Here is a 27,552-nt window from a genome sequence, read left to right on the forward strand (position 1 = left end):
GAGAACAATATATAAGGAAACGTAAGGTGGGAATTTATCCTTACAGAAATCTTTCCTGAGACATTTCATGTCTCCTTACTAAAAAATACCCTTGATTAGCACACATCTAAGCAATAGAGGGCCACATATAAATTTGGAGCTTCAGATAATATTGCCGTATTTTTTTCTCCCAAGTAACACTTGAGAAACCATCTCCACTTGAAGAGAACATGCCCAGGAAATCAAATTTTCTTCCTTTCCATTTCAGGATGATAGTTTCCAATCCTGAAACTATCAAGGCCATAAATGTGAAGGCCATCTGCTGAGCAGCCGTTTCCAGGGGAACAGCAAATGCTCTTTGCACTCTAATGCTTTTCTGCTCTAAAGGACAGTGACTTCTCTGTAGAGGAAGGCATCCTCAATTTTTCTTAGAATTTGCATCTTGCATTTTGTAAGAATATGCATTATGAAAATGATATGCTTTGGGAGTTTTTTCAGACCTCACACTGCTGAAAGCCAAGCTTTTGCCAACAGCTTCTCAAGTGCTGGAGTCTATTTATTATTTGAGGCATTACCCTTGGTGGTAAGAAGCATATTGCTCTTTCCACTGAGGGAGACTTTGCCTTTCTGATTCCATGCAACCAACCTCTTCTAAATAATAACTACTTTCAAAGTTTCATTAGTTCTTTTGGGAATAGGGAAAAAAACAGATGACTAAGCACTGTCCTAAAAAGCTCACAGCCCAACAGTAAAGCCAGATATGTAAACAAGCATAATTCCTCCAATGAATGCAAAAATAGACATATGTTACAGGTGTTAAATGAACAACCAACACACATGTTGGTAAAAACATGAACGCAAGTCACCATATGAAACCTACAGAGGAACCATCTCACTGCCCTCTCACTCCAGGTGCAGTTATCTGAGGCAAAAACAAACCCAACCTATCACTCCCCAGCCTAACCCCTTCTGCCCACTCACCTCTCCCAGATCCTTGAGACCAACAGGACTTAAGATTTTACTCCCCTCAACAGACTCCCAAACTCACAAAATACCTGCCTGTGCCTAATGCTACATTTCATACTTCATTAACCTGGTATTTTTCCAGCGTCAGTGGGGATCTCCATCACCCCACCAGATGACGGCATCACCCTTCCTGGACTCCACATGTGTTTATTGCAAGAAGAAATATAAAATCCTCCACACTCAAGCCCTTCCAGTTGGCCTGTCTAATACTTGCTTGTACTTTCATCTTTACTGTGAAGCAACCTTGTTAAAAAATTTATTTTTCAGGTGCCACCATGGATAAATCAGCCTTTTGATCAAGGAGAAAGCATACGCGAAATTGAGAAAGGACACGTTTTCCTTTTTCTGGGAAGGTTTTGGGGATGTCAGTCACTGTAAAAATCTTTTCTTGGGAATGCCGTCCACATCTGCAAACTGTTCCTGTAAAGTCTATGCAGAAATCCATTTCAGTATATAGCTCTGCTCCATGATAAGCAATCTTCCCTGGAAAATGCCAACCCCGGCCTCCTCAGCTGAAATATAAAGTCATATTGCTTTTTTTTTCTTCTATGACAGGACAGAAGGAAGTGATTCACACACCTGAATTCTCTGAAACGGAAAATTTCTCACAGGAGAGTGTTTTGATAGCCTTTCTTTCTTTCAAAGTCACGATGTATATGTGAGTTTTTAAGGGTTCCTTATCCAACAGAGAAAGAAAAATTGAGATAGGATAATGATAATGTGAATAATACATTATTGAAATTATTTCTGTCTTTCCATTTTTTTCCCTTTTTGTACTTTATCAGAACCAAGCATGTTTGTAAGTCATAAAGTAGATAGAACAAATCTGTAGTTTCTGAAGAAGATCATAATGCCTGCACCACTAGTTAGCTGTGTAATGTCCAGGCCCTTTGACCTTTCTTAGACTTTTCCTAGACCTAGGCCAGAGGGGCCCCTTTCTTGGGCCACAAACTGTAGAGGGCTCCACACAGAACAAACTCCAAAATGCAGTTTCTTTTCTTTTCAATCTTATAAGGAAGTTTTGTTTGTTTTTTATTTGGTAACTGCCCAAGCCTATAGGAGAGACTCCTTAGCTGAACTTGGCCCCCAGGCCAGAGGATACTGAGTTGATGGACCATGAGAGGATGAACCACAGCCTCTGCCCTTGGAAACCAAAGACAAGATGTCTCCCAGATAACTCTGTTCCCTTCCTTCCCCTTGCTCAAGAGAGGCATCCCTAGAAGGCCTGATTCAGACAAGTAAGGCCTGGAGGCAGAAACACACCTCCCTGGACAGTTTGAATAGGTTATCCTCACTTGGGGCTCAGTGGGTTCAGGGGTCTTGGACCTAAGTCCACTCTCACCCTGTCCTGCTCTTGCAGATCCATGGGAAGGCCCTGGAGAGACTGAGGCCCCTGTTACCTGTAGGCACTAGGCCACAGTCCTCAGGACAGGAGGCAGGCATAGCTTGAGTAGACCTTTTGCATATTTAGATATTTGGTCTGTGGCTCTCCATTAGTACTTGCCCTGGCCCCTCAAATGGTAGGGGCAGCCTAACTCTGGTTTCTGTCTAAAAATAAGAGGACTCAACTAAATTGCTCTACAGTTTGGGCCTGCTCTAAAAAGTCATTATACTTTTCACTTAAGTACCTTAAAGGTAAAGCGGGATAAAAAATGCAATTCAAGATGTCAGAAAAAAAATAATAAAATTTATTTTTCCAGAGTTATTTCAAGAAGAAATCTTTGAATGAATTGTAGCTTCTGGCTTACCCTTTCCTACCTCTCAGGTTGCACACCCTATAATAAGAATGTCATTAAGTAAAACTACAGTTTGAAATGCCTTGGAATACACACACACACATACAATACCACAAATACCACACTGTAAAATTCTCCATGTGGTATAAGAATCACAGTTTATCTCTCTCTAATGACCAATTGGCAATTAATATTTAACCACCTTTTTGCACTGAAGACCTTTTCTAAAATACACAAGAAGAAAAAACTATGTAGAGATTACTTCAAGACTTAGCAATCAAACAAAAACTTTAAAGACGACAAATAAACAAAAGCCATGCCTAAAGGAGCCAAAGACTACAAACACTGAAGAGTATTTACTATTATTACTGAGGAGGATTAACTTAGAAATACTTAGAGATGTCAGTAGTGAAATACTAATCTGAATTTTAATTTTTACTGATTTTTTTTACACTAATTACAAAGACAGATGTGCTTACTATGAACACTGCCTAAACTATAAGCACAGTATAAGAAACAGTTTTCCTGTTCTGATAGGGGGCATAAATAATGTTTCTATGTTATGTCATGTTCCTGTATATCACGAAACTGGTTGAAATGTATCTCTGGCTACCGTAAATCATAAATACAGTTAAGTGGAACCTCCTCTTCGAATGTAGAAAACAAGCACATAGCAGTAAAATCCAGAGTTACACATGATTTGAGTGTGAGTTTCTTCATAGTCCATTTTAATTGATTTACACAGACAGGAAAGAGAGGGAACATTAAACCTTTTACAAACCTTCCCAAGCTCTCCTAATTAGGCCAGTCCTGCATAAAGAACTTCATAGTTTTAAAGAATCCAAAAGCAATGAAGTAAAAATGAGATAAATTGGGGAAAACACATATATATTGCAACACCTGTTCTCAAATTCTGTGCTTCTAATAAAGGGAATGTTACAGGTAATAGACACAGTGGGCTATGACCAGGTTACTCACTAGACCACAGAATGGTATTTCTGAAATTGTTGTTCATATTTTACCTTTATGAAGGAAAAATTATCAAAGTCAAAATTATCAAAGAGCACAGGAAAAGCTGTGCTTTGACATAAGAAGTTTATTTAACAGAACATTAAATGAGACATGTAAAGTAACCAGTCTCTTTTAGGAATTAAACTATTAGTTAAAAAAAAAAGCATTTCCAATCTTTACTTAAAATGTTCTTAGAATCTTTGTGTCTAACAGGTTGCTAAGTAGATGTAAAAGTAAAAACCAAAGTATCTAAAACAAGTGGCCCTGTTTTAGAAAACACTGAAGGCAGTGCTACAACAGCTACCATATTTCTTCTGAATCTAACCCCCAACAGTTGTAAGGTATATCTTAATTTATATCCTCAGAGAAAGGAAAATCATATAATAACACCATCAACTGGGAGATACATCCCAATTTCAGAGATGCTAAAATGTGTAAAACAAGTCATTGAAATATGGAAAACACATCCAACTCTTAAACTTAAAAAAGTCAGAATGAACATTTCTATATAATGACCACTTAGCAGATATTTATAAAACACATGAAAAAAATGAGTAACTTCACAAACAACTTTCTTGATAGGAAAGTGAAATGAAGAACAGTTCTAAACATGTGATCACAGAGACAGACAATCCTTCATCAAGCCTCCCCTGTCCACTACTCTGGCCCAGCCTTCTCGCTCACCTCAGTTTCTACAATGTTAACAGTAAAAAGCACACACTTTAACAATTAGTTTTATATGCATACACATACCCACATACATACACATTTACCCAAACTCTAGAGCAGGAGTCAGCAAACTGTGACACACAGGCTAAACCAGGCTAAACCAGTTTTGCTAATAAAGTTTTATTTGAACACAGTCATGTTCACTTATTTATGTACTGTCTACGGGTGCTACAACAACACTACAATGGCAGAATTGAATAACTGCAAAAGACTGAATGGCCTGCAAAGCCTATAATCTTTATCAAATGGCCCTTTAAGAAAAAGTTTGCTTAGCCATGCACTACTACGGCATAAGGCACCAGAGGACAGGGGCTATATTATAAACTGGTCTTACTCTCCCAGTGCCTCTGGCACCAAGTGAAAAGCAATTAATGTATGCTTAGTGGCAGAGATTTTAGAAATCTAAGAGCAGCATATCTCTAAATTGAGCTGAAAGGTCTTCTAAAGGCTAATTTCCATTTCTAGAGGAAGCTCTTTGCCCTCCACTTTACCCTTTTTTTTTACAAGTTAAGATCTAGTCTATAAATCAGTCCCATAGTAGCTATATGACTGATAGAGTAAATCCATTTATCTCCCTGATTAAGTTCATTAAACAGACACTTTGAGGACCATCAATTGCCTTTCACATAAAAATACTTGACAAAGTGGCACTAACCACCTAACAGTAATTCAAGGCATCAATCATTTCCCAGAAATCTATTGAGCATGCTCTCCATGCTACTCTAGATAAAGAGTCACCAAATAGAATTACACACAGGCCCTGCCCTCAGGGAGCTAAAAGTCTATGGCGACTTCATCTCCTTAGACTTATTTCAAAGTAAACATGTTGTAAATAGCATGATAGCAAAGAGAACCTCAGGGTGATGACCATGGGAAGACCCACTGAGCTATTCAATCAGGACTTGGGTACTTTGTACAAAAACCCTGTAGCAGATAGAAGAATGTACAGTCATGGCTTCTTACCTGGAGCTGTATACAATACAGGGGACAAGGGCTTTGCTTTGACCAGATCCAACACAAGGCAAATGGAGAAGAACACAGTCCTTTGGGTCTCTCAAGAGGGAGAGGTTAATTCTGATAGAACTGGGGTTGAAAAAGAAATAAGAGAAGATCTTGTGAAGAAGATTTTTTAGTAAATTTTAACGGAGAAGATAATATTTCCATAAGAAAATCTTTTGGGATAAGGGAGGAATAAAGGCACAAAGATCAGGAGGCACAATACCTAATATGTCTGTGTTTGGTCTACAAAGAGAGCCATTATTATGTATTAATCAAATTTATTGAGTGCCTATTCTGTGCTAAGTGATATATCTGAGAGCAAAACAAGTTCTCTTTAGAAGCAAAAACAATTCTAAAGGTGATTTCATATTATCATCACTGGGTTTAAGGAGAGCAGAGTGTAGGGTGAAAAATATGGTGGGAGACAAAGCCCAACAGATAGTTTGGAGACCACTGTGAAGAACCTGGGGATGCCAGGTCAAAGAGGTAGGATTCTATTTTTATAAATATAATATTTTTAAATCTTTATATAATAAGTTAAATAAATGTATATTTATTTAAGTTCATTATAATTTCTATATATGTTCTAGGGCACTAGAGATCATTCTAACACTAAAACTAGTCTTCAAAACCAATTGTATTCATAGCAAAGTACATAGTAGAATGTGAGTTCAACTCACAAGAAGAATGCCACTACTCATTCTTGTTTGAATTTGATCATTTTGAGATATACAGAAGAGACCCAGTATATGTGAGCACACAACCAATGTACTGCTGGCTATGAATTAGAGGTTATTTCCAAATTATCTTAATTTAATACTCTACATAATCTGCCAGCCATATATTCATGTGTGTGTGCTCATGTGTGTTAATGAACACGTTACCTTTAGTTTTATTTTAAAAGTAAAACAGTTCCTCCATTACCTGCATGCTTCTTTACAAGACGGCTCCAGAAGTGGCAGAAAGAACAAGCCTTTTAGCAGCTTAATCCCTAAATAGCATCCTCATGGCATTCTCAAGCTTATTTCATCACTGTCTTATGTCCTATTTCCTGAAAGCAAACTTCCCTTACCTTTCCTGAGTGACCTTTCTTCCCTGGTCATCACAGTAAATCTATTCCCTAGATTCTTAAATGAGATTATTTATCTTCATGAATTGCCTTCCTTTAATATACCAGGGTAATTTAATATTTCAACTTTTTTTGGCTAATATAAATCACGTACTTGTGCTTATTAGGCTCTATATTAGGGTTTCCCAACCTTGACACTATTGACGCTGGAGGTCAAATAATTCTGTGTTGTGGGGGGACTGCCCTGTGTATTGCAGAATGTTTAGCAGCATCCCTGGCCTCTACCCGCTAGATGCCAGTAAAGCACACACATGCACACGCGCACACACACACACACACTGTGATAACCAAAACTGTCTCCAGTCATTGCCAAATGTCTCCTGGGAGGCAGAATCATCCCCTGTTAATAACCACTGCTCTAAATAATTTATTATTTTCATTTTATATTAACACTAAGAGGTAATATGTATGCAGGTTTACAATTTACCATCCACTACACCAATCATGTTTATAAGTTAACTCACTCAATCTTCACAATACCCCATTTTAAAGATAAGGAAATACTTAGAGAAGATAAGTGGCTTGTCTGGGGCCACACTATTATTGAGTGGTAGAACTTTTTATTGAACCTGAGTCCACTGACATCAGACCCTTAGCTCTAAACTACTGCACTGTTTTGCCTTTCTAGAAATGCATAAAATTGACAGGAGTAGACTGGGTACAGTCTCTCTCCATCTTCTGTATTTTGTGACCCAGAGCCATCCAGGAACCATCACACATTTAAGGATATATCATTCGCACAGCAGGAGCTCTTGCATCTTCCCAGGAATAAAATTCAGTGACACCTGGTATGGCTCGGACATAGACCAATCTCATGCACGTGGATCATAAACAACCCATATGAGTATGACCAGCTATCTGATCTACAGGATGAATGTGAGCTCTACATTTTCCTCAACTGAAGTTTTATTTTCCCCAAGCAGGCACTACTTTGCTCAAAAGTATGCACTCATAGAGCACGTACAAAGTGCAGAGCACGAAAACATAGGCATAAGTACTTTTAAAAAAATTAGAGATGAGATACTTGCTTTAAAAATTTGAAACCTCATGGTTGAGGCAAAACACCCAGCTACAAAGTGACATTATAGCACATCACACAGCAAAAACTAATTTCAACTAAAGGTGAGAAAATCTCAAGTTGACTATGTCAAAAGTTAGAATGACAGAATATTTTCTTAAAAACATTTTTTAAAGCAAGTAATCAATCAGGTTAATAAAATGTAGTAGATGAAGAGTACTTAGGAAATTTACTTAACAGATATTAAAATGACTTGAAATTCACCTATCAATTTGTTTATAATGAATACAGTTTTTGATTACACATGAAAGCGGTTTGTGCTCTTTAATAGGATAAACATTTCCTTTATGCTCCACTATCATCTATTAATTCACTTAGCAAATCCTTTGCAAAGACAAACTTTTGCTCAGCCCATACAAACGGGTACAAATTTTAAATAAATGGGTTATGGGTCAATTAAACTTTTACATGAGGAATAATTGACCTCACAACTATTAAAGCTGATCACAAATAAAGGGGGGGGTGGTTCTCTGCAAAATCATCTGGGCCTCATTTCCAGTGATTTTGATTTAATTGATCTGAGTGGACTTGCATGTCTGCATTTTTAAGTTCGTTGGCTTGTTCTAATAAGCCCCAGGGCTGAGAACAACTAACTGGATTAAAGGAATGTCAGTGCAAAGAGGGAATCAGAAAACACTAGGCACAATGCGTGCAGACTGTAGGCTCTTGCACCCCATGTCTATCAGCCCTTATACCAGCTCCTACTGGTATACTTTGTCTCTGATCTTTGGCTTCTTCATCTGTAAAATAAAGATGTTCAGTTGAATAAATGAGAAAACTCGTGTAAAGAGCTTAGCATGCTGCCTGAAAGTGCTCGGTACATTTTAGAAACTATTGCAGGCTTTCCAGAAGAGTTGACTTTTGAGTTGAGTCTTAGTCTTAATGATAAAAATAAACTTACATGCCTCTAAGAATGCACTCGTTCCTGCCAATTAATTTCTTTAAAAAGAGATTCACAGAATTCAATGCTATACTGGGTAGCCTCTCATTTATAATTAGCATGCAAGTTAAAGATCAAACTTCGTATTTGCCCTTCAGGCATCCAGAATCCAACTGACGTGTTGCTCTTTGCCACTTGAATCTTTGAGGTCCCTGATCTACTTACGAAATCCCTCCCATCCATTACAACAATTACAAAAATATTTGTACCACCTCCAACTGCTAAGACAAAGATATATTCTCATCTACATGCTCCCTTGCAATAACTAACCTGCAAACACAATAAAATAAGTTCCAGGCATGGCTGAATTTTTTACAGTATTAGTTATAAACCCTAAAATAATTTATAATGGAAATTATGAGATGTCCTTCACTATGGAGGATATTGGTCCTAGGCTCAACGACAGAACATGTGTTCACGGGAGCACACAACTGTATGTACGCAATACACATACACAGAAAAGGGTTCTGTTCACTTAACTCAAATTTATTCAGAACAGTTTTATGTTATTTATTTTCATGAGTTTTAGACAAGATCTTTTTTAGCACATTACAGAGGCCTGGAGGGGCTTTCTGCATAAAAGACAAAGCCAAGCACTGTTAATGCAAAGTATAGTAACTCAGTGTTTTGAGAAACATGGCCAAACATATTTGAATATGAAGCCATCAGGCCAAGAAATCTTGGTGTCTAGAGCTGAGAACAAACTTGGGAGTTGAATTCTCATTATCAGGAGATTTCTTCCTACCTTGTAGCCACTTGGCCCAGCCTGTCTCAACCTTACAAAGATCCCTATGCACATTCCACAAAATATTTGGACAAGAATATTTCATATCTTTCATGTGGTGGTAAAACATAAGATGTGAAAAAATGCCATAGAAAGAGCATCTATCCCCCATTTTCATCTGAAAATGCCATAGAAAGAACATCTATCCCCTTCAGGTTGCTATGAAGATTAAATGAGCTAATACATGTAACATGCTTGGCACAGTGCCTGGAGCAATAAGCACTCAATACATACTGACTAGGTTATCATTATGTGTTTTAACTGACATTTCCATTATAAACCACACTCACAAAATCTGCATCAAATTTCTCAAACAAATGCTCTAACAAAATAAGAGTGCAACACACAAACTATGCTAAAAATCCAAGGCCCAAAGATAACTTCAAAACTAGGGCCTGTGCCATGCTGAATGTTGTAGAGGAAAAAGCTAAGAGAAAACACAAAACATGAAGCGAGAGATGGTAGCAAATCTGATAGTAATGCTAAGAAAATCACAATTCAGACAACTTACCTTTAGGAAGTATAAGAATTTTAATGTCCTCAGGGTGCTATTTGGGGTTCAGAAAGAATCTTTCACTGGAATAAGACCTAAGAGGACTTACAAAGAGTCCACCTTCAAAAGGTTGCGTTGAAAGAGAGAGATGAGACTCCAGTCACAGAATTTGGCTTGTCACCTCCACCCCAAATATACACACATATTTCAGGTAATTCAGGAAGCTGTTCAGGAAGCCTCCTCATTATACTTTTAAAAGCTCCCTTTCCATCATTAAAAAGGCACACATTTCTAATAGGTAAACATCCTTCAGTTGAACAAACTTGAAGCATGACTATTCCTAAGTAAAGTTGCCTTCATTTTCCAAAACTCCTGGGCACACTTAAACCAACGTGTGAAATTCCATGAACTCCAGGGAAGGGGTGGGGGGGGGGGGATGCTAATGTGCTTAAGCTTACAACAGTGAGACCCAGTGAAAGACAGACTGACTAACCCACAGACCAGCAAAATCTTAATGCCTAATAGCAAATTATTCTTAATAAAGAACCAATCAAAAATTTATTAGAACATGAAGGAGACTTTAAGAGACCACTTACCACAGCCTGCCTAGAGAGTCAGACCTTCTGACGATGAACTGCCACCTAAACACAATAATATTTCAGTGATCTCTAACAAAATATACACATGTGTTACAGCTGAAGACACTTTTTTTTTTTACCCATCATAGAAACTAAAGAAAGTTCCCAACTGCCACTAGATTCCCTGGCAGCCTCACAGATCAACATTTCAAGTTGATCAGTAAAACAATGCAAATGTTCAACTAAACTTTGTCTGGCTAAAGTCTGATTTAAAATGTGAAAAATAAGACATATCAGTATTGTTCAAATCATATTTTTTTACAAAGTTATTTGCTCCAGTGAGAAAAAAATCGTATTTCAGTCTCAGTTGTTATTTATCCCTACAGTTGACACACTGTTTTATTTTAAATAACTTGTAAAATGTTACCATAATGGCTTTAACATCAATTTCATATCTGATCTGCACTCTCCTGGTACATAGGGAAAACGATGTCCAAAAAGGTCTAAAGAGAAACAAGTCAAAAATAAAAAGTAAATCTCATTCAAGGGTGCCATCTAGTGGGAAAATCAGGTGGCTGTCATGTTGCTAAGCAACCTTTGGATGGCATGTTTAAAATCCCAGAATCTTGGAGCTTGGAAAAAAACTTAGTTCAGTGTTTCCCAAAATATGTTCCTTGTTAACAGGATTCTGTCATCAAATACATTTAAGTAATGCTGGGTGAAACACTGGACAGTATGTCTTTACTACAGAATATCTCACAGCCTAGAATATGCTCACTCACATACACTGGGAATCTCCAAAGAGGGATATGGCATTTCTCACATATATTTGATCAGGGAAACTCTTTACTTGTGGATGCCTCTGAACTCCTCACAGAACACTGGAATTTCTCAAAACAATGTTTAGGAAATGCTGATCTAATCCAACTCCTGCCTCCACAGTTTACGCATGAGGTTTCCAGCTATTTAAGTGACTTGTCCTGGTTCCCAGTATTGCCTATAGTCTGGCAAGCCTACAGGTCTGTCTTTGTAACCTGAGGGGTGAGCAGAAGTAACCTAAAGGAGGTGGGCTACAGGATACTTTCCTCTGCCCTTCTACTCTAGCATTAAAACTCTATTGTGGAAGGTCTGAAAGTTTCATTTTAAGCACCTACCAGTCTGGAATGATACCCTATTGCACTTAGACAATATTATACATTGACTTAAAAACCTAAAAGAATGTTCTCCTTTCATGTTCTGATGGTTATTATTTTTTAAATCAGGCTTTGGATTGATCTTAATGTTATATATCAACATGGGTGGTAGTTCATTTCTATAAATTTTATAATTTTTAAAGATATATTTTTTCAGAAACAATTTAAGAGTGTGTAAAAGTTATGTCTGATGTCTCCCATATATGTCTCATTTGAATGTAAGCCTGAAGGACAGTCATAATACCTAGTAGTGATAGTGGGGATCGAAAGAATTATAGGCTAAAAAAAATAAGCTCAAAGAAAGGCAGGCCTTACAAACCTCCCATCCCCCAAATATAGCAAATATTATATAGGATAATAGCAACAGAATTACAAAAGCATCTTCCAAGGCTTTTTGCTACAAATTATCCTGAAATAACTAAAATATATTTTCATTTGTAAATAAATTTAAAATTTCAACAACAGGGGCGCCTGGGTGGCTCAGTCGGTTAAGCATCCAACTTCTGCTCAGGTCATGATCTTGCAGTTCATGGGTTCAAGCCCTGTGTCAGGCTCTGTGCTGACAGCTCAGAGCCTGGAGCCTGCTTTGGATTCTGTGTCTCCCTCTCTCTCTGCCCCTCCCCTGCTCATTCTCTCTCTCTCTCTCTCTCTCTCTCTCTCTCTCTCTCTCTCTCTCTCTCTCAAAAATAAATAAAGATTTCTAAAAAAAATTTTTTTATTTCAACAACAAAAAATAATTATGGGTGCTGTGTTTATGGGCATCCCAAGGAACCTATGAAGTGTCAGCCTCATGGCTTCTTTCTGAGTACTCTGTTCACCAGTTTCAGTGTTTGTCACAGCTGTACCTTACAAGCTGGTTACTCTAAGAAGGAATTATGTGTTCACAAGCTCTAACTCCACAGCCTATTCCCTTCCCTCAAGACTGAAATAATGGGATAATAATAACTTGAATGAAGATTAATCGTAAGTAATAAAGTACCTTGTTTGGTACTTTTTAAATCATTTTGGTGGTTATATAACATCATTGCTAGTTTTATATTTGGAAACTATTAAGTTTTATCTTATTTAAAAGTTTTCTCTTATTTAAAAAAAAACTTTTATTTTAAAAAAGGGGAAATTGCTCTCAGTTTATGCCAACCTTTGGGCATAAAACTTCTTTTTCTGCACTAAAAATTATCTCTAAAGGATAGATTCCAGAGGTATCCAGGTATTTGATTACAGAATCAAAGGGTAAGACTCATTTACGTTGACAAACTTTTCCCCCAATGTGGTTGTCCTAATAATTTACACCAAATATGAGACTCAGATCCCTCAGTTATAAGTGGGAGGCGTGAGAGATTAAGCATAGGTGTGCAGACCACTCTCAGTATAGTCCAGGTCAAACATGCACAGCATTTGGAAGGTTCAGGAAATGCTCACTTGTTTGCACACACACTCAGACTTTAATGTAAAGAACCTCCTCCCGTACATGAAAACCAAATTCTAAAGAGTCCCAAAACTCCAAAACCATAAGTTTTCAAAAGGACTTGTACTTCCAGAAGGTGAAAAAAAAGCTCTCAATTAGGACCCCAACCTCAAAGTGCTAACCAGAAACATAACACCTATACACAGAACTGGTATTTTAATCAGATTAACAGAAAGCCACATACAAAGTGGAAATAAACAAAAGTACTGTCAGGCTGGACAGGTTGGGAGAGGCCTGGTACCCAAACTTGAAATTGGCACTACTTTGCACTAGAGAACTAGCTATAATTTCTTTACATCTGCCCTGGAAGGCTGTCCACTTTTATTCTGCTCATGGATTACAGCAACATGATGAGATGTTGTAAAGCAACTCTAAGAGGCATGAACTGATATGAAATACTTTCTTGGCCCTTGACATACTCCCCCCATACTATACTCAGCCCAAGAGTTAACTTTCCTCAGGAGTCTCTAAACCACAAAACATTTTTTTTTCACTTCTAAAACTCTTTTGCTTTCCATGTATTTTCTGACAGGACCCACGAGTATTTCCAAAGGCTTAGCTGTAAATTAGAATGCATAGCACATCAGGGACAGCTAATTCACCTAGAGGAGGATCCAGCTCTGATTAATTTTTCTTTCCTTACCTTGCTCACAACAGGATTCCCAACCTACCAACTAGCCTACTGACACTGCCACACAATTGAGCCATCATTCATTCATTCAAATATTTATTGTGCTCTTATTACGTGTCAGGTCCCATGCCAGGTTCTGATAATTCAAAATGGATGTTGAATCAATAATTTCAGCATCATTCATTGACCAGTTGTGTGACCTTGGCCAAGTAAGCTAATTACTCTGAGCCTCGGTTTCCTTAACTGTAAAATGTGGGATAATAATGGTACCTTGCAGAGCCGCGGTATGGTGCGGTGGGGAAGAGGGATGGATTTGTAAACCCTGGAGCGAGGTTCTGCCTACCTGAGGGCGCTACTGTATGGAGACCCTGGATGAAGCCACCATCACCATGTCTGACCAGGAGGCAAAACCTTCAACTGAGGACTTGTGGGATAAGAAGGTAGGAGAACACATTAAACTGAAAGTCATTGGACAGGATAGCAGTGAGATTCAGTTCAAAGTGAAAATGACAACACACCTCAATAAACTCAAAACATCATACTGCCAAAGACAGAGTGTTCCAATGAATTCACTCAGGTTTCTCTTTGAAGATCAGAGAAGTGCTGATAATTACACTCCAAAAGAAATTGGAATGGAGGAAGATGTGATTGAAGTTTATCAGGAACAATGATCAATGATTCGATGATTTATATATTCTTCTTTTTTTTTCTTTACCCTCAATCCTTTTCTATTTTTAAAATTAGTTCTTTTGTAACGTGGTGATCAAAATGAAATTGAAAACTGGCACCCCATCTCTTTAAAACATCTGCTAATTTGAATTCTAGTGCCCATTATTCATTACCACCTGTTTTCATTGTGCTGATTTTTGGTGATCAAACCTCAGCCCCCTTCATATAGCCCTCTCCTTTTTAAAAATTACGTGCATGCATAGAGGGCCCACTTTTCCCAGGCTGTGCTTTTTCAGTCTTATGATAAATAAGATTGACCAATGCGAGTGTTCACAACGACTTTCCAGTTGGCCCTGAAGTTCTAACTTGTGATTGCTTCACTCCTGGACTATGATTTTCAGTGGGAGATGAAAGTTTTTCAGAGAACTGAACTGTGGAAAAATGACCTTTCCTTAACTTGAAGCTACTTTTAAAATTTGAGGGTCTGGACCAAAAGAAGAGAAATACCATGCTGGCATCAAGATGACAGAGATGGTGAGGGTAATGACTAACTCAAAGATGGTTTCACTGAAAAGAAAGTGTTTTAAGATACAAGAAAAGTCTTATTAGAAGATCTCAGAGGGGTGCCTGGGTGGCTCAGTTGGTTAAGTGTCTGACTTCGACTCGGGTCATGATCTCACAGTTCATGAGTTTGAGCTCCGCACTGGGCTCTGTGCTGACAGCTCGGAGCCTGGAGCCTGCTTCGGATTCTGTGTCTCCCTCTTTCTCTGCCCCTCCTCTACTCCGCTCAAAAATAAATAAAACATTTTTAAAAAAAATTTTTTTAAGAAGATCTCAGAAATGTTCTAATTTTCATTAACAATTAATAAAGTTATTCATGCAGAAGTGTATTCAACAGAACACTACTCTTTTTTATTTTATTTGTACTTTTTGACCTGGGATATGTGTTTTAAATGGACATTGTCTGTACCAGCCTCATTAAAATAAATAAAACATTTGTAAAAAATAATAATGGTACCCTGCCTCATAATATTAAACAATTGTACATGCCTCCCAAATTAAGTGAAATAATATACATGAACATGGTTTCAAACCATTCATATTCAAACTATTAGTCACTAATGTGAAAAAATTAGCATAATTAATTTAGCTGATTCTGGTTAAAAATTATCAGCAATTAAGAGAAATGTGCAAAATATAACTTTATATTTGATGTACCAAAAAATGTTATATCTCTATATCTTAATTTCATTGTAGCCTCCAAATTCCTAATTCTAACCCCCTGGTAAAGAACAAAGGTACAACAACATAACCTTGGCAATTAGAAATAACTCAGTCACCACTACTTAAACATCAGTCTTTTGAGATTCTCTTCTTTCCCCACCTTCTCATCTACCCCTAAATTCCTAAATGGTAAAGCATCCCCTGGGGCATATTTGCCATCTACAGGTAGTGTCTGAGTAACTGGTGCCACCTGGATTTGGGTGTTGACCTCTGAGGTCAACTACTGCTGACTGCAGCACCCACCATGGACTTCAACAAGATCCACGCACTCTGAGTCCTTCTTGGCCCTGCCCCATGACTCCCCAGTCTTCCAACCCTCTCAGCATCTACCACAGCTTCCTGTGACAGCTAAGGGCCTCACTGCTTCTTTTTCCATACCACATTGGAGCTTGGGTCTTATATGGCTGTCTTCAGCCATTGCCACTTTTCCACTCACAAGGCCAGTTGAATATACATCACCTAGTCTCCCCAGCCTGCTCTGGGAAACAAGCTAAGTTCCCCCACTGCTTTAGATTCCTCCTGAATTATATTCAGAGATTTCTGGATCTAAGGAGACCATATCTGCTTCTCCTTTCCCTCACATGAAATGGGGCTGGGTGCAGGGGAGCTCTTCTCAGACACTCACTCACTTTCCAACTCCAATCACATCCCCCTGGAAAAACATTGGGCAAATATGCTTAAGTACTTACTAGCTGTATGACCTTGAGAAGTACTTAATTAATGGTTACCCTATCTGTAAAATATGGATAATAATAGCTATCTCAAAGGGACACTGTGAGGATTAAATGAGATAATATATGTAAAGCCTCTGGGATGAAGCAAGTGCTACCCAATCCCCATCACCCTTTCTAGATTTTCCCTTCTAGATGACCTCTGGTCACTGCATCCATATGTATAAATTGTGTTTGTTCCAACAATAAATTCCACCCTTCTGATCTAACACCCTGCAAATTCATCTGCAAACATATGCCCCAAGTCTCTGCCCATATAAATTGGCAAGACTTTGCAATTCTTTTGGCATATCATATACCGTAATACATCATAGTTTAAAATCTTCATCAGGCATGGCAAGCTTGATAACCATCTGCAGTTTATATGGCTTAACCTAAACTAAACCAAATGGCCTTATCCTTATTGCCCAATCCCAAGGCTCCATTTCTCACCCTGAGTAACTCTTGCAATTCACATTTAGATTTTCCCCTAAGTTACAAAAATAGAAACACTTGAGGAAATTAGCTATGTTAAAGGCCATTTTCCATGGCATCAGATTAATGTGTTGATGCTTTAAGAATTAGAACCAAAGTCCAGGATTTGGCACATTTTACTTTCAGCCATTGCCTTGTGAGTATGAACTTCACCCCTTCATCAACTCTAGTCACAGAGCAGTCTTTTAAAATCTGACTGCAGCCCAGAAAGAAGTTCAGCATCTCTGCCTGTAAAAAGGGAAATCAGCCTGCCAGAGACTGAAAAGCAATTTCCAACAAGTCAGTAATTACAGAGGTCCACTTCAGCATCCAAATTCCTGTCAAGGATTTTTTTTTCTACATTGGAGACATTATGTCAAGCCAAGGCAATCACTTTGTTCACAATAAGATAATTAGACAATCTGAGAGAGACCCTCTCTCTGTTCTGAACGCCTTCCTGTGCTTTGAGATCAGTAGCTTTGATAGCATTTTTGAAGCAAGACAATCCTTTCTTTATTCATATCACTTCTTACACAGAAGCCCAACAGAGTCAAACTACTCTGGATGAAATAGGACTAGGGGCCCAGATGGCTTGCCCTGCTAGGTATCACCCTTGGCTGATTCGGCCTGTCTCACAGGGTTTTAGGACCCCTCAGTGCCACTTTAAAAGTCACTGCCTCAGATGACCTAAACCAGGGGTCAGCAAACTTTTTCTGTAAAGAGCCAGATAACACACATTTTCTGCTTTGCAGGCCATAAATGGTCTCTTGTTGCAATTATTCAACTCTGCTATTGTAGCGTAAAAGTGGCCAGAGACAATATGTAAACAAATCAGCATGCCAGTCCTCTGATAAAACTTTATCTAAAAACCCAAGTGACAAGCTAGATTTGGCCCATGGGCTGTAGTTTACCAACCATAAACTAAACTAGAGACCTATATTTTTATTGCCTCCTGATTCAACGTGATATTCAAGATATAAAAGTGGAATATATCACAGAAATCACCAGAAACTCTACCTTGTACAACTTGAACTTTGATTTATTTTCATTTTACGTACAATATTTACCAAAGTTGTTACAACACAAAAATTCTGTCTCTTTCATTCACCAAGTAGCTGTTTAGGACCTTAAACCTATATTTTACTCTATAAATCATGATCATCTCAAATGTGATCTTTCATACACAGTGAATTTTAATTCTTGGAAGACATTCGCTCTAATTCCTCCTCCCCAAAAAGATGTATATCATTGAAGTATCATATAAAATTAGGTTTTACCCTTCCATTCATATGTATAAATAGCTGATATTATAAAAAAACAAGGCAAAATCAAGTTTTCTTTTCTTTTAAGTTTATTTATTTATTCTGAGAAGAAACAGAGTGAGGAGGCACAGAGAGAAAGGGAGAGAGAGAATCCCAAGCAGGCTACGCACTGTCAGTGCAAAGCCCAACACAAGGCTCCATCTCCCAAAGCCATGAGATCATGACCTGAATCAAAATCAAGAGTCAGATGCTCAACCAACTGACTGAGCCACTCAGGCACCCCAAGAGTTTTCTTGTAAATAAGCATTATACCAGAGTGGCTGAGGATGTAAAAGTATAAGGAGAAAAAGTGGGTTTTAGACTAATTTTTGATATAATATCTCAGATAGGGCTTAGGAAATTAATATTTATGTATGTATTTATATTGTATATTTATTATATATGATACCATAGTGAACACCATTCTGACAACAACTAAGCAGAACTCCTGCCCTACGCATCATGGCAAGGGAGGCCCTGGAGCTATATTTGTTTCACAAGGTCATTCCTAGCAAATCAGGCCTGCCTAGAGCAAGGGTGAAAACTGACCCAAGCTGGGCTCTCTCCCAGGTTCCAGCTGGATCTATGAAAGGTAAATTCAAGAGCTTAGGGCTGGCTGAGGTGACCACATGAAGCAAGATGCAGCACAGGTAATGCCCGTAGTCAGAAGAACTGAAACATCCTGGCAATCCTAGGGTTCCGCTCTCCAGCTCTTCCTCAGGACTACTGTATCCAGCACTTGGATTCCACAAGCTGTCCTTTCAGTAATGCCTCCTTTTCTAATCGTGCTAGCTAGGGTTTTTTGCAACTACAGTGTTAATTTCCACATATGCTGCCTGCTCCAATTCTCATTCCACCTTCCTAGCCACACCTCTCAGAATGCTCCAAAGAGAAAGCAAATTTGCTCCATCAGTGTGCTTGGTCTGCAACTGGGGAAAGCAAGTTCTAGGAGAATGTTGTGGGGGACCTTCAGGAAACCACTCCTCTCCAGTAAGTCTTGGGACTCGCTGCCACTGCCAAACACTTTCTTATGGGAAGCAGATGAGAATAACAGACTTTCCATAAAAGTTTAGTGAAAAGCTTACCAAATAAGGTCAAAGAAGATTGAATGAGATGTCATCAAGGGACCTTAATTTCTGTACCAAGTGAAACAAAAAACATGAGAACATAGTCCCTGTGCCCCACTCCCAGAATGGCAACTCACAATGGCCCCCAGAGACTGTGATTGCAAGCTCAAATAACCCCCCTTCCACTTGTCCTGTAGCTGCGTAAGTCAGGCCAGTTCCAGGACCAAGCACTGCTCACAAAGTTGAAACATCCTTCCTCCAAGCAAATTGAAGATGGCCAACCCAGAATTTGGCTCTGGCAATCAGACTCCAGAGCCTGCATTATAAACCACTATGCTCTACCTCTACCCCCTCTGACCTCTCCACCTCCCTCCATCCCCTGTCCAGTCTATTCCATACCCTACTCCAGATCAATCCTCCTTAGGTACAACTTTATGACTACCCCCTCCTTGCTCAAATCCAGCAGTAGCATCCTATTCACAGGCCAACTGCAGAATGCCAATCTGATTATGGCTCACCCCTTCATAAGATCTTTTAGTGGTTCTCTACCATTCTAGAATAAAGTCTTGACTGCTCACCATAGTTTACCATATTTCACAAACTCACTCTCCAATGGTCCTCTTCAGTCCCATGAAAACTTGTCTCCCTCTGTTATAGGTATTCTAGACCAGCATGGGGAGGTTAACTCAGTCCCTTGATTGCAATAGCCACATTTCAAATGCTCAAAGTAACATCTAACTATGGCTACCACATTGGACAGCACAGCTCTAGACTTTCCTTGGTTCCTATGCTATGGACTCAGCTCCCTGTTGCCTCCAGACTTGACTAAACTATGCTATTTGCCTCCAATTCATTCCCACCCTTCCTTCCCCACCCCCTCCTTGAATTTCTTTTGATCCTTCAAGTCTCAGCTTATACGCCACTGATCCAGAGAGGCCTTCTTTGCCTCCTCTAAGTTAAGAAACTCTGTTAAATACTCCCTGCCTTTTTTAGTAAATGAAATGATTTAACTATGTGCAATCTGTTGTTTTCCATAAGAATCAACAATGTCGGGGCACCTGGGTGGCTCGGTCGGTTAAGCGTCCGACTTCGGCTCAGGTCATGATCTCACGGTCCGTGAGTTCGAGCCCTGCGTCGGGCTCTGTGCTGACAGCTCGGAGCCTGGAGCCTGTTTCAGATTCTGTGTCTCCCTCTCTCTCTGCCCCTCCCCTGTTCGTGCTCTGCCTCTCTGTCTCAAAAAAATAAATAAACGTTAAAAAAAAAAAAGAGAGAATCAACAATGTCTATATTATGAACGGTTGTATCTACAGTGCCTGGTGGGCAGTCAGTAAAGACTAGGGAAGCCTCACCTACCTCTCATCCCAAACTGTCTCTGATCCTCCGTGCCTTTGCTATGTCCTGGCCAAATTACACAACTCACTGCCCTCTGAACTTTCCCTGTGTGTTCCTACCCTTGAGCTTTTGCTTGACTTGCTACCCCATCCCATTTCATCTCCTGACATCTGTCCCCTTTCAAATGCCACTTCCTATAGGGGTTCCTAACACTTAATGGAAATTGATCATTCTTTGCAGGTTTTGTAGACCATGTTTGGTATTACTACTCTTCAAGTCCCTACTGTAAGACTAAAAAGGCTGTGGCCACATCATCCCACCACCCAGCACAGTATCTGGCACACATCTTGCACTCAGTGAAAGCAAGGTGCTGGGCAACCAATGAATCTCAGACAGAACTACCAACAGTGACAATCTGTTGATGTGGGATGATTAAGGAGGATGATGGCAGGATAGGAAATTCAAAAGAACAAAAGAAAATTGTTCAGATTTTCAGATTACAACAGATTAAAGAGGCTGAATAACAACAGATTAAAGAGGCTGCTGGGAAATGTGAAGCAGCTCTCTAATTTACTTTTGGGAAAATGACTTTTTTTTTTTTAATGGTAGCATGAAGGTCAAACACTGACTGACGGACATTGCATCATGCTAGCTGTCAATCTGATCAGAAAAATTTCATACTAAATCAAAATTGATATTTGGATTTCATTCTTTGATCTAAATATTTCTTAATACATGGCGCATACATTTTGTCAAATGTGAGATACAAAATTTCATTTAACTAATTCCATTTGTAAGATCAAAGTCCAAACTAAACTTACTAACTTTACTCATTATTTATACAAATTTTGGTCCTAATTGGATCCCAATATGAACATCTTCGTGTAAGAGGGACCTCCTGCATAAAAGTACAGTTTTAACTAATTCCCTGTAAGAAGTTAACATTCCACAGACTGTCACGTCTTCTTTGGTCTTACATTTGTGCTACAGAAGTTTTAACCCTGCATGTCTTCACAGCCATGAGCTAATCCCCCTAAAACAGAATTAATCTTATTACTACCCACACAGAGACTAACTAGAAAAGGCATTTGCAGAACAAAACAAACAAACAAAAATCACAGTAGCAAAAAGAAAAATACAACACTAGCCCATTTCCATTCATCTTATGGTCTTTCAGGTAGAAGAGCCTTTAACTTTTCACTCTTAGGCTTTGTGTAAATTACAAGACAGTACCAAATTCAAAGTGATTTTTATTTTTAGACTGTCAATCCAATCAGCTTTTGATTTTCTCACTGACTCAGAAATACAAGAGATTTCTAACATATATATTTATTCTAGCCCCCTACATAATCACAGAAAGTAAAAACTTGAGAAATTTTCAGTAGGCCAGAATAATATAGAATTGTTAGTTTGTAATGTGAAAACTAAAACAGCTTTAAATTTATTATATTAACCCTAACTGGTACAAATGACTTAACTTTCCTACTTATCCAAAGCAATTCTAATTTCAAGCAAATAAGACCAAAACAGACAGGCTGGCAATTTGATAAAATGTACACTCACAGTCTAATAAAACAGACTAAGAAAAACATATTGGTTTAAAAGTTCTAATTTTCACCATCTTCTCCCAGACCCTCACACACTATCCACAGCTGACTTTTTCAAGGTATTAAGAAATATGAATTTTAATCTGCTATGAGGCTTCTCACAGGAGATGAGAATGGAATGATACCATTCCTATTTTTTATTTTTTTAATGTTTATTTATTTTTGAGAGAGAGACACAGAGACAGAGAGAGCTGGGGAGGAAGGAGCAGAGAGAGAAGGAGACAACAGAATCCAAAGCAGGATCCAGGCTCTGAGCTGTCAGCACAGAGCCTGACACGGGGCTTGAACTCATGCTGTGAGATCACGACCTGAGCCAAAGTCAGACGCCCAATGAACTGAGCCACCCAGGTGACCCCTATTCCTATTTTTTAGTTACACCCAGCTTGGCTGAGGATAAAGATGTAAATAGGAGGTGAAGTTACTAAAGATAAAAAAAATTCAGGATCTGTCATTAGCAAGAAAACAAGGGGGATTTCATAAGTACTAGTACTTTGGCTCACATTATAAACATGCAAGATCCAAACAGCATGAATAAAACTCTGTTCCATGTCCAGATGAAAGAAAGGATATCAGAAAAGAATTCAGAGTTCCCAGCACTATCTTGACTAAAAAAGAAGTGAAGTCAAGTTAACATTCTGAGGCAGAAGATCCTTCCTGGTTCTCAACTCAAATTCTCCACAAGCTTTATTTCACCAGTGTCAAACACACTTACAACACACTTACATCACAATTATCTAGAAGTCCTATCTTAGATCATTCAAGTTCAACACATTAAGACACACTCAATCATAGATCAGTCTGTTTAAACCCTACCTACTCTGCACACTTCTAACAAGCTTGGCATTCTAATTCCCAGTCTCCAGCAAACTAACAATAAAAAGATGAAATGTGAAACACATGCTAGAGACACCAACATTGTTAACAGAGATAGATGTCCTCTAGCAGCATAGGAAGAACCAGAAAAAAAACACCAAAAATATACATGCAAAGGAGATAATCTGAGACCACATAGGAGAGAGGCAAATAACCCTATATTCCCAAGACCACCCCAAGGCACCTACCCCCTCACAAGAAAGAATAATAATAGACACTGCTAATCTTGACCCTGAGCTATGAATAAAAGGTTCCAATCTGCTGGGGACACTCTGTGTAAGAAAGTCAGGAAGTATTCCAATAGCTGTAATCTATAAAGACTTCCCTCAGAGTGGTTAATCATTTTTGAAAGTGTTGACACATAAAGGGCGAGGCTATGGTCACTTGGGGAGCTGTCTTATAAGGAAAGCTCCCTTCTCCCACACCATCAGTTAATGAAGCACTGCATACATATACTCCACATCGGAAAGCAGTTCCAAGGACAGCATTCCAAAGTCAGCTATAACAACAAACAACAGATGTCCTAAAGAGGCACAGATATTTCCTCCCCACACCCAAACTGTTTAAAAAGGGGGAAAAAAATAAACCAAAAAAAAAAAAAGTGTGACCAGATAGGTAAACTATCAATGAGCTGAAAAAATTTCAAGTTTCCAATGAAGGCAAAAGAGCACCAAAAAAAAAAAAAAAAAGACAAATCATTCTCATTTTTTACAAAAAAAGGCACCAGATAAATTTCCCTCTGTACAACTGCCAGGCCCACAGGCAGCTCTTCAACACAAAGATGATGAAACCAGAAAGATTTCCTCAAGGGAGCAGATACTTCCAAGTAGCAAATTTCTAATTTTTTCTTTTTTTTTTTAAGTTTATATATGTATTTTGAGAGACACAGAGACAGAGTGAGTTGGGGGTGGGGCAGAGAGAGAGAGGGAGAGAGAGAATTCCAAGCAGGTTCTGTGCTGCCAGTGCAGGGACGAATGTGGGGCCCAAACTCACAAAACCACAAGATCATGACCTGAGCCAAAACCAAGAGTCAGACACTTAACCCACTGAGCCACCCAAGTGCTCACCAAATTTCCATTTTTAAATAAGCATATTTATTGTTATTTTCTCCAGTTACAATAATGTGAATAGTTGTTAAATACTAAATTCTAGTTTCTAAACTCCTATAATTGAGGTGACACAGCCTCCAATCAGGGTAAGATAGGGTAAGGGTATGTACCCTCCACCCCCAGCCCCCAGCACCAAATTACTAAAATCCATCAACTTAGGGCAAAACAGGACTGAGACATCTGGCTGAAATGAGACCACTGTGGCCAGATCTGAAGGGGAATAAGTGTGTTTCCCACCATCATGGCAGGCTATATACTTATGTATTTATTTATAACTTCTACTTCACCTGTTTTTAGAAAGACTCTGAGGATCCTGGCCAATGAGCTGCCTAAAAAACCAGTCCTGCAATTTCTTTACACATTTTCTTTACATCCTGAAAAAGTGTAATGGAAAAACCACACTCTCATCCAAACCATCCGGAATACACATAACGATAGCAAAGATGATGAAGTAATCCAATGGTTCCCACCTGATCCTTACCTTGTCCCTACCATGGCATACAGGAGTAGGGTGACAAACTCCGCCTGATTTGTCCAGCACTTTTCTGATTTATAAACTGGAATCCCACATCCTGGAACCTTCTCACTCCTAGGCGCCTGGAATAGTCAGTCATCCTACACAGAAACAGTGACATTCACACATCCCCATGGTGGTGTCCAGAGATGTGGTTACATACAACCCCTTGTCTTTTTAGCTCAGGGAAATATAAACATGAGTGGGAATCTTGTCAGTCAGACTTGGATTCAAATTCCATTCCCTCCACTTCCCAGCACTGTGAACTTAACCTCTCTAAGCCCTAGTTGCTACACTTATAAAGATAACAACACAACCTCCTTCAGAGAACTAGGGGTCCAAACTTTCTATTATATAAGCTATCTAATATTGCATCTCATATTTATATCATTTTATTTTATAATATAACCACATAATTTAGTTTTAACACATTATTTGCAAATTTCATTACCCTAACTACTAAGAACAAATCATTTCCCCCACAGCTCACAACTTAGGCTCACAGTTGAGAGCTCTAGCATTAATAACCATAAGAATGACATCAACACCAAAATATCCAGTGCAATCCTTCTTTGCAATCCAGTCAAAATGACCAATTTTGGCACATCTGGACCCAAAAAGAAAAATAACCCAGGAGTTTACCACTTGTACAAAAAAGTAGGTTTTCTTCTACCTGGTTCCCTGTCAGTAACTGCATTCTCTCTTTTCTGCCCTGCCCATCTAGAAGAGCTCTCTGTTATCTGCATCAACAATACTACTGCATCTAAAAAGATCAAGTTGAAAATAGCCAAGTTATGGAAGCACTTAAGTGTTCATCCATAGATGAATGGATAAAGAAGAGGTGAAATACAGTTACACCTATAGATAGATAGATAGATAGATAATGTTAATGATATACAATTACACACACACATACATATATATACACATTTATATATAATGGAATAGATATTTTATGGCTGGGTAATATTCCACCATATATGTTATATATGTTATATATATGAATACGTATATGTGTGTATACATATATATATATAATGTAACATATATATAGAACATATAATGGAATATTACTCAGCCATAAAAAAGAATAAGATCTTGCCATTTGGGACAACCTAGAGGGTACAATGCTAAAACAAGTCAGAAAAAGACAAATACCATATTATTTGTGGAATTTACTTACTTGTGGAATTTACGAAACAAAACAAACAAATTTAAAGAAGGAGAGATTAAAAAAAACAGACTCTTAAATACAGAGAACAAACAGGCAGTCTCCAGAGGGAAGGCAGGTAGGGGGAATGGGTGAAATAGGTGAAAGGGATTAAGAGCACACTTACCTTTTTTTTTTTAATTTTTTTTTAACGTTTATTTATTTTTGAGACAGAGAGAGACAGAGCATGAACGGGGGAGGGGCAGAGAGAGAGGGAGACACAGAATCGGAAGCAGGCTCCAGGCTCTAAGCTGTCAGCACAGAGCCCAACGTGGGGCTCGAACTCACGGACCGTGAGATCATGACCTGAGCCGAAGTCGGACGCTTAACCGACTGAGCCACCCAGACGCCCCAAGAGCACACTTATCTTGATGAGCACTGAGTAATGTATAGAATTGTTGAATCATTATATTGTACACCTAAAACTAATATAATACTTGAATAACTAAATAATAAAGAGGCTAAGTTAAACAGACACGTTTCCTCTCAGTGACTATTCAAATGTAATTCCATGTAAAACAGCAGACTATCTCTAGAAAGAAATGGAGATGAAAGTGGAATAACAACAAGAACATGTGTAAAATGTGTCAACCCAAGGCATGACAGCAGATAAGCCAATAATGCCCACATGGCCAATGCTAAGTTATGTGTATAGTCCTCAAGTCCAAAACACAAAGTCCTGAAGGAAAACATATATTATAGTGTAGTATAGCCTCATGTACAAAAGGGGTATCCCTGTCCCCATTTCTCTAGCACAACTACCATGTCACTCACCTGCCTTCATTTCTTAAATTATTTATCCTTCACATGGAAAGGATAGCAACATACACATGCAGGCATTAGTGATAGCTTCAAGATGAAAGGTATATTCAAGGACCTCTTTTATGGAGGATTCTATTTTCATATGCATGAAATGTGCAAATTAAACAAACTATACTTTTCTTATGGCTCTCGACCACATTATGACTTCTGAGATAATGATTTGTATTACTTTGCCCACCAGAGTAGAAGCTTCCAAAGAAATGTGTGATGGCAGGGCTGCCACTAGCTTATATGGCACCTTTGTGCAAATTATAAAAGGAACTCTCTTCCTCAAAACACTTTACTTCTGACTTTTCTGACTGCCAGAAAATTGTTACAATATGATTTTGTTGGAACAAGGGGCTGTGTTGCCATATTCTGACACACTGCAGTAATATATAAGTATATGATGTCCATGATATACATGGCACCCCCAGAGTTGTGCAGTGCTCTATCTACACAACTATACGTTGGTTCCGGGCAATGTCCCTTCATCTTCATTGAATCACAGCACTTCAGATAAACTACTTGTGATTTGCCTAAAAACTGTCCTGACAAGTCGGATTTACATACTGCTTGTGTGGGTGTGATTGCATGCATGCATGTATGTATCCATAGTATATATTATTTTTTAATAAACTTTGCAAAAAAAAAGAAAGAGAAAGAAAGAAAGAAAGAAAGAAAGAAAGAAAGAAAGAAAGAAAGAAAGAAAGAAAGAAAGAGAAAAGAGAGAGAACGGTCTGCCAGGTTAGATTACTGGCCCAAAGCCATGAGAACAGCTATTCTTGATATATCAGGATAAGAAATTTTTAAATACATGCTTTTATACC

The 27,552-nt window shown here is 38.5% G+C and overlaps 2 protein-coding genes across 2 annotated transcripts in view; one reads left to right on the forward strand and one right to left on the reverse strand.

The window, feature by feature from the left end:
- ERC2 (ELKS/RAB6-interacting/CAST family member 2) overlaps window positions 1–27,552 on the reverse strand; it is a 709,181-nt gene that overhangs the window by 520,600 nt on the left and 161,029 nt on the right. The window lies entirely within an intron of this gene.
- Window positions 14,142–14,442, forward strand: LOC102959864 (small ubiquitin-related modifier 1-like). Its single transcript, XM_042979178.1, has one exon. It carries the CDS (start codon window positions 14,161–14,163, stop codon window positions 14,440–14,442), a length of 282 nt encoding a protein of 93 aa, XP_042835112.1. The 5' UTR covers window positions 14,142–14,160.

Source organism: Panthera tigris, chromosome A2, assembly GCF_018350195.1.
Source record: "Panthera tigris isolate Pti1 chromosome A2, P.tigris_Pti1_mat1.1, whole genome shotgun sequence".
Lineage (NCBI taxonomy): Eukaryota > Metazoa > Chordata > Mammalia > Carnivora > Felidae > Panthera > Panthera tigris.

Bases quoted from the DNA above. Each gene is read 5' to 3' on its own strand.
- LOC102959864 (XM_042979178.1), top strand. From the start codon at position 14,161: ATGTCTGACCAGGAGGCAAAACCTTCAACTGAGGACTTGTGGGATAAG.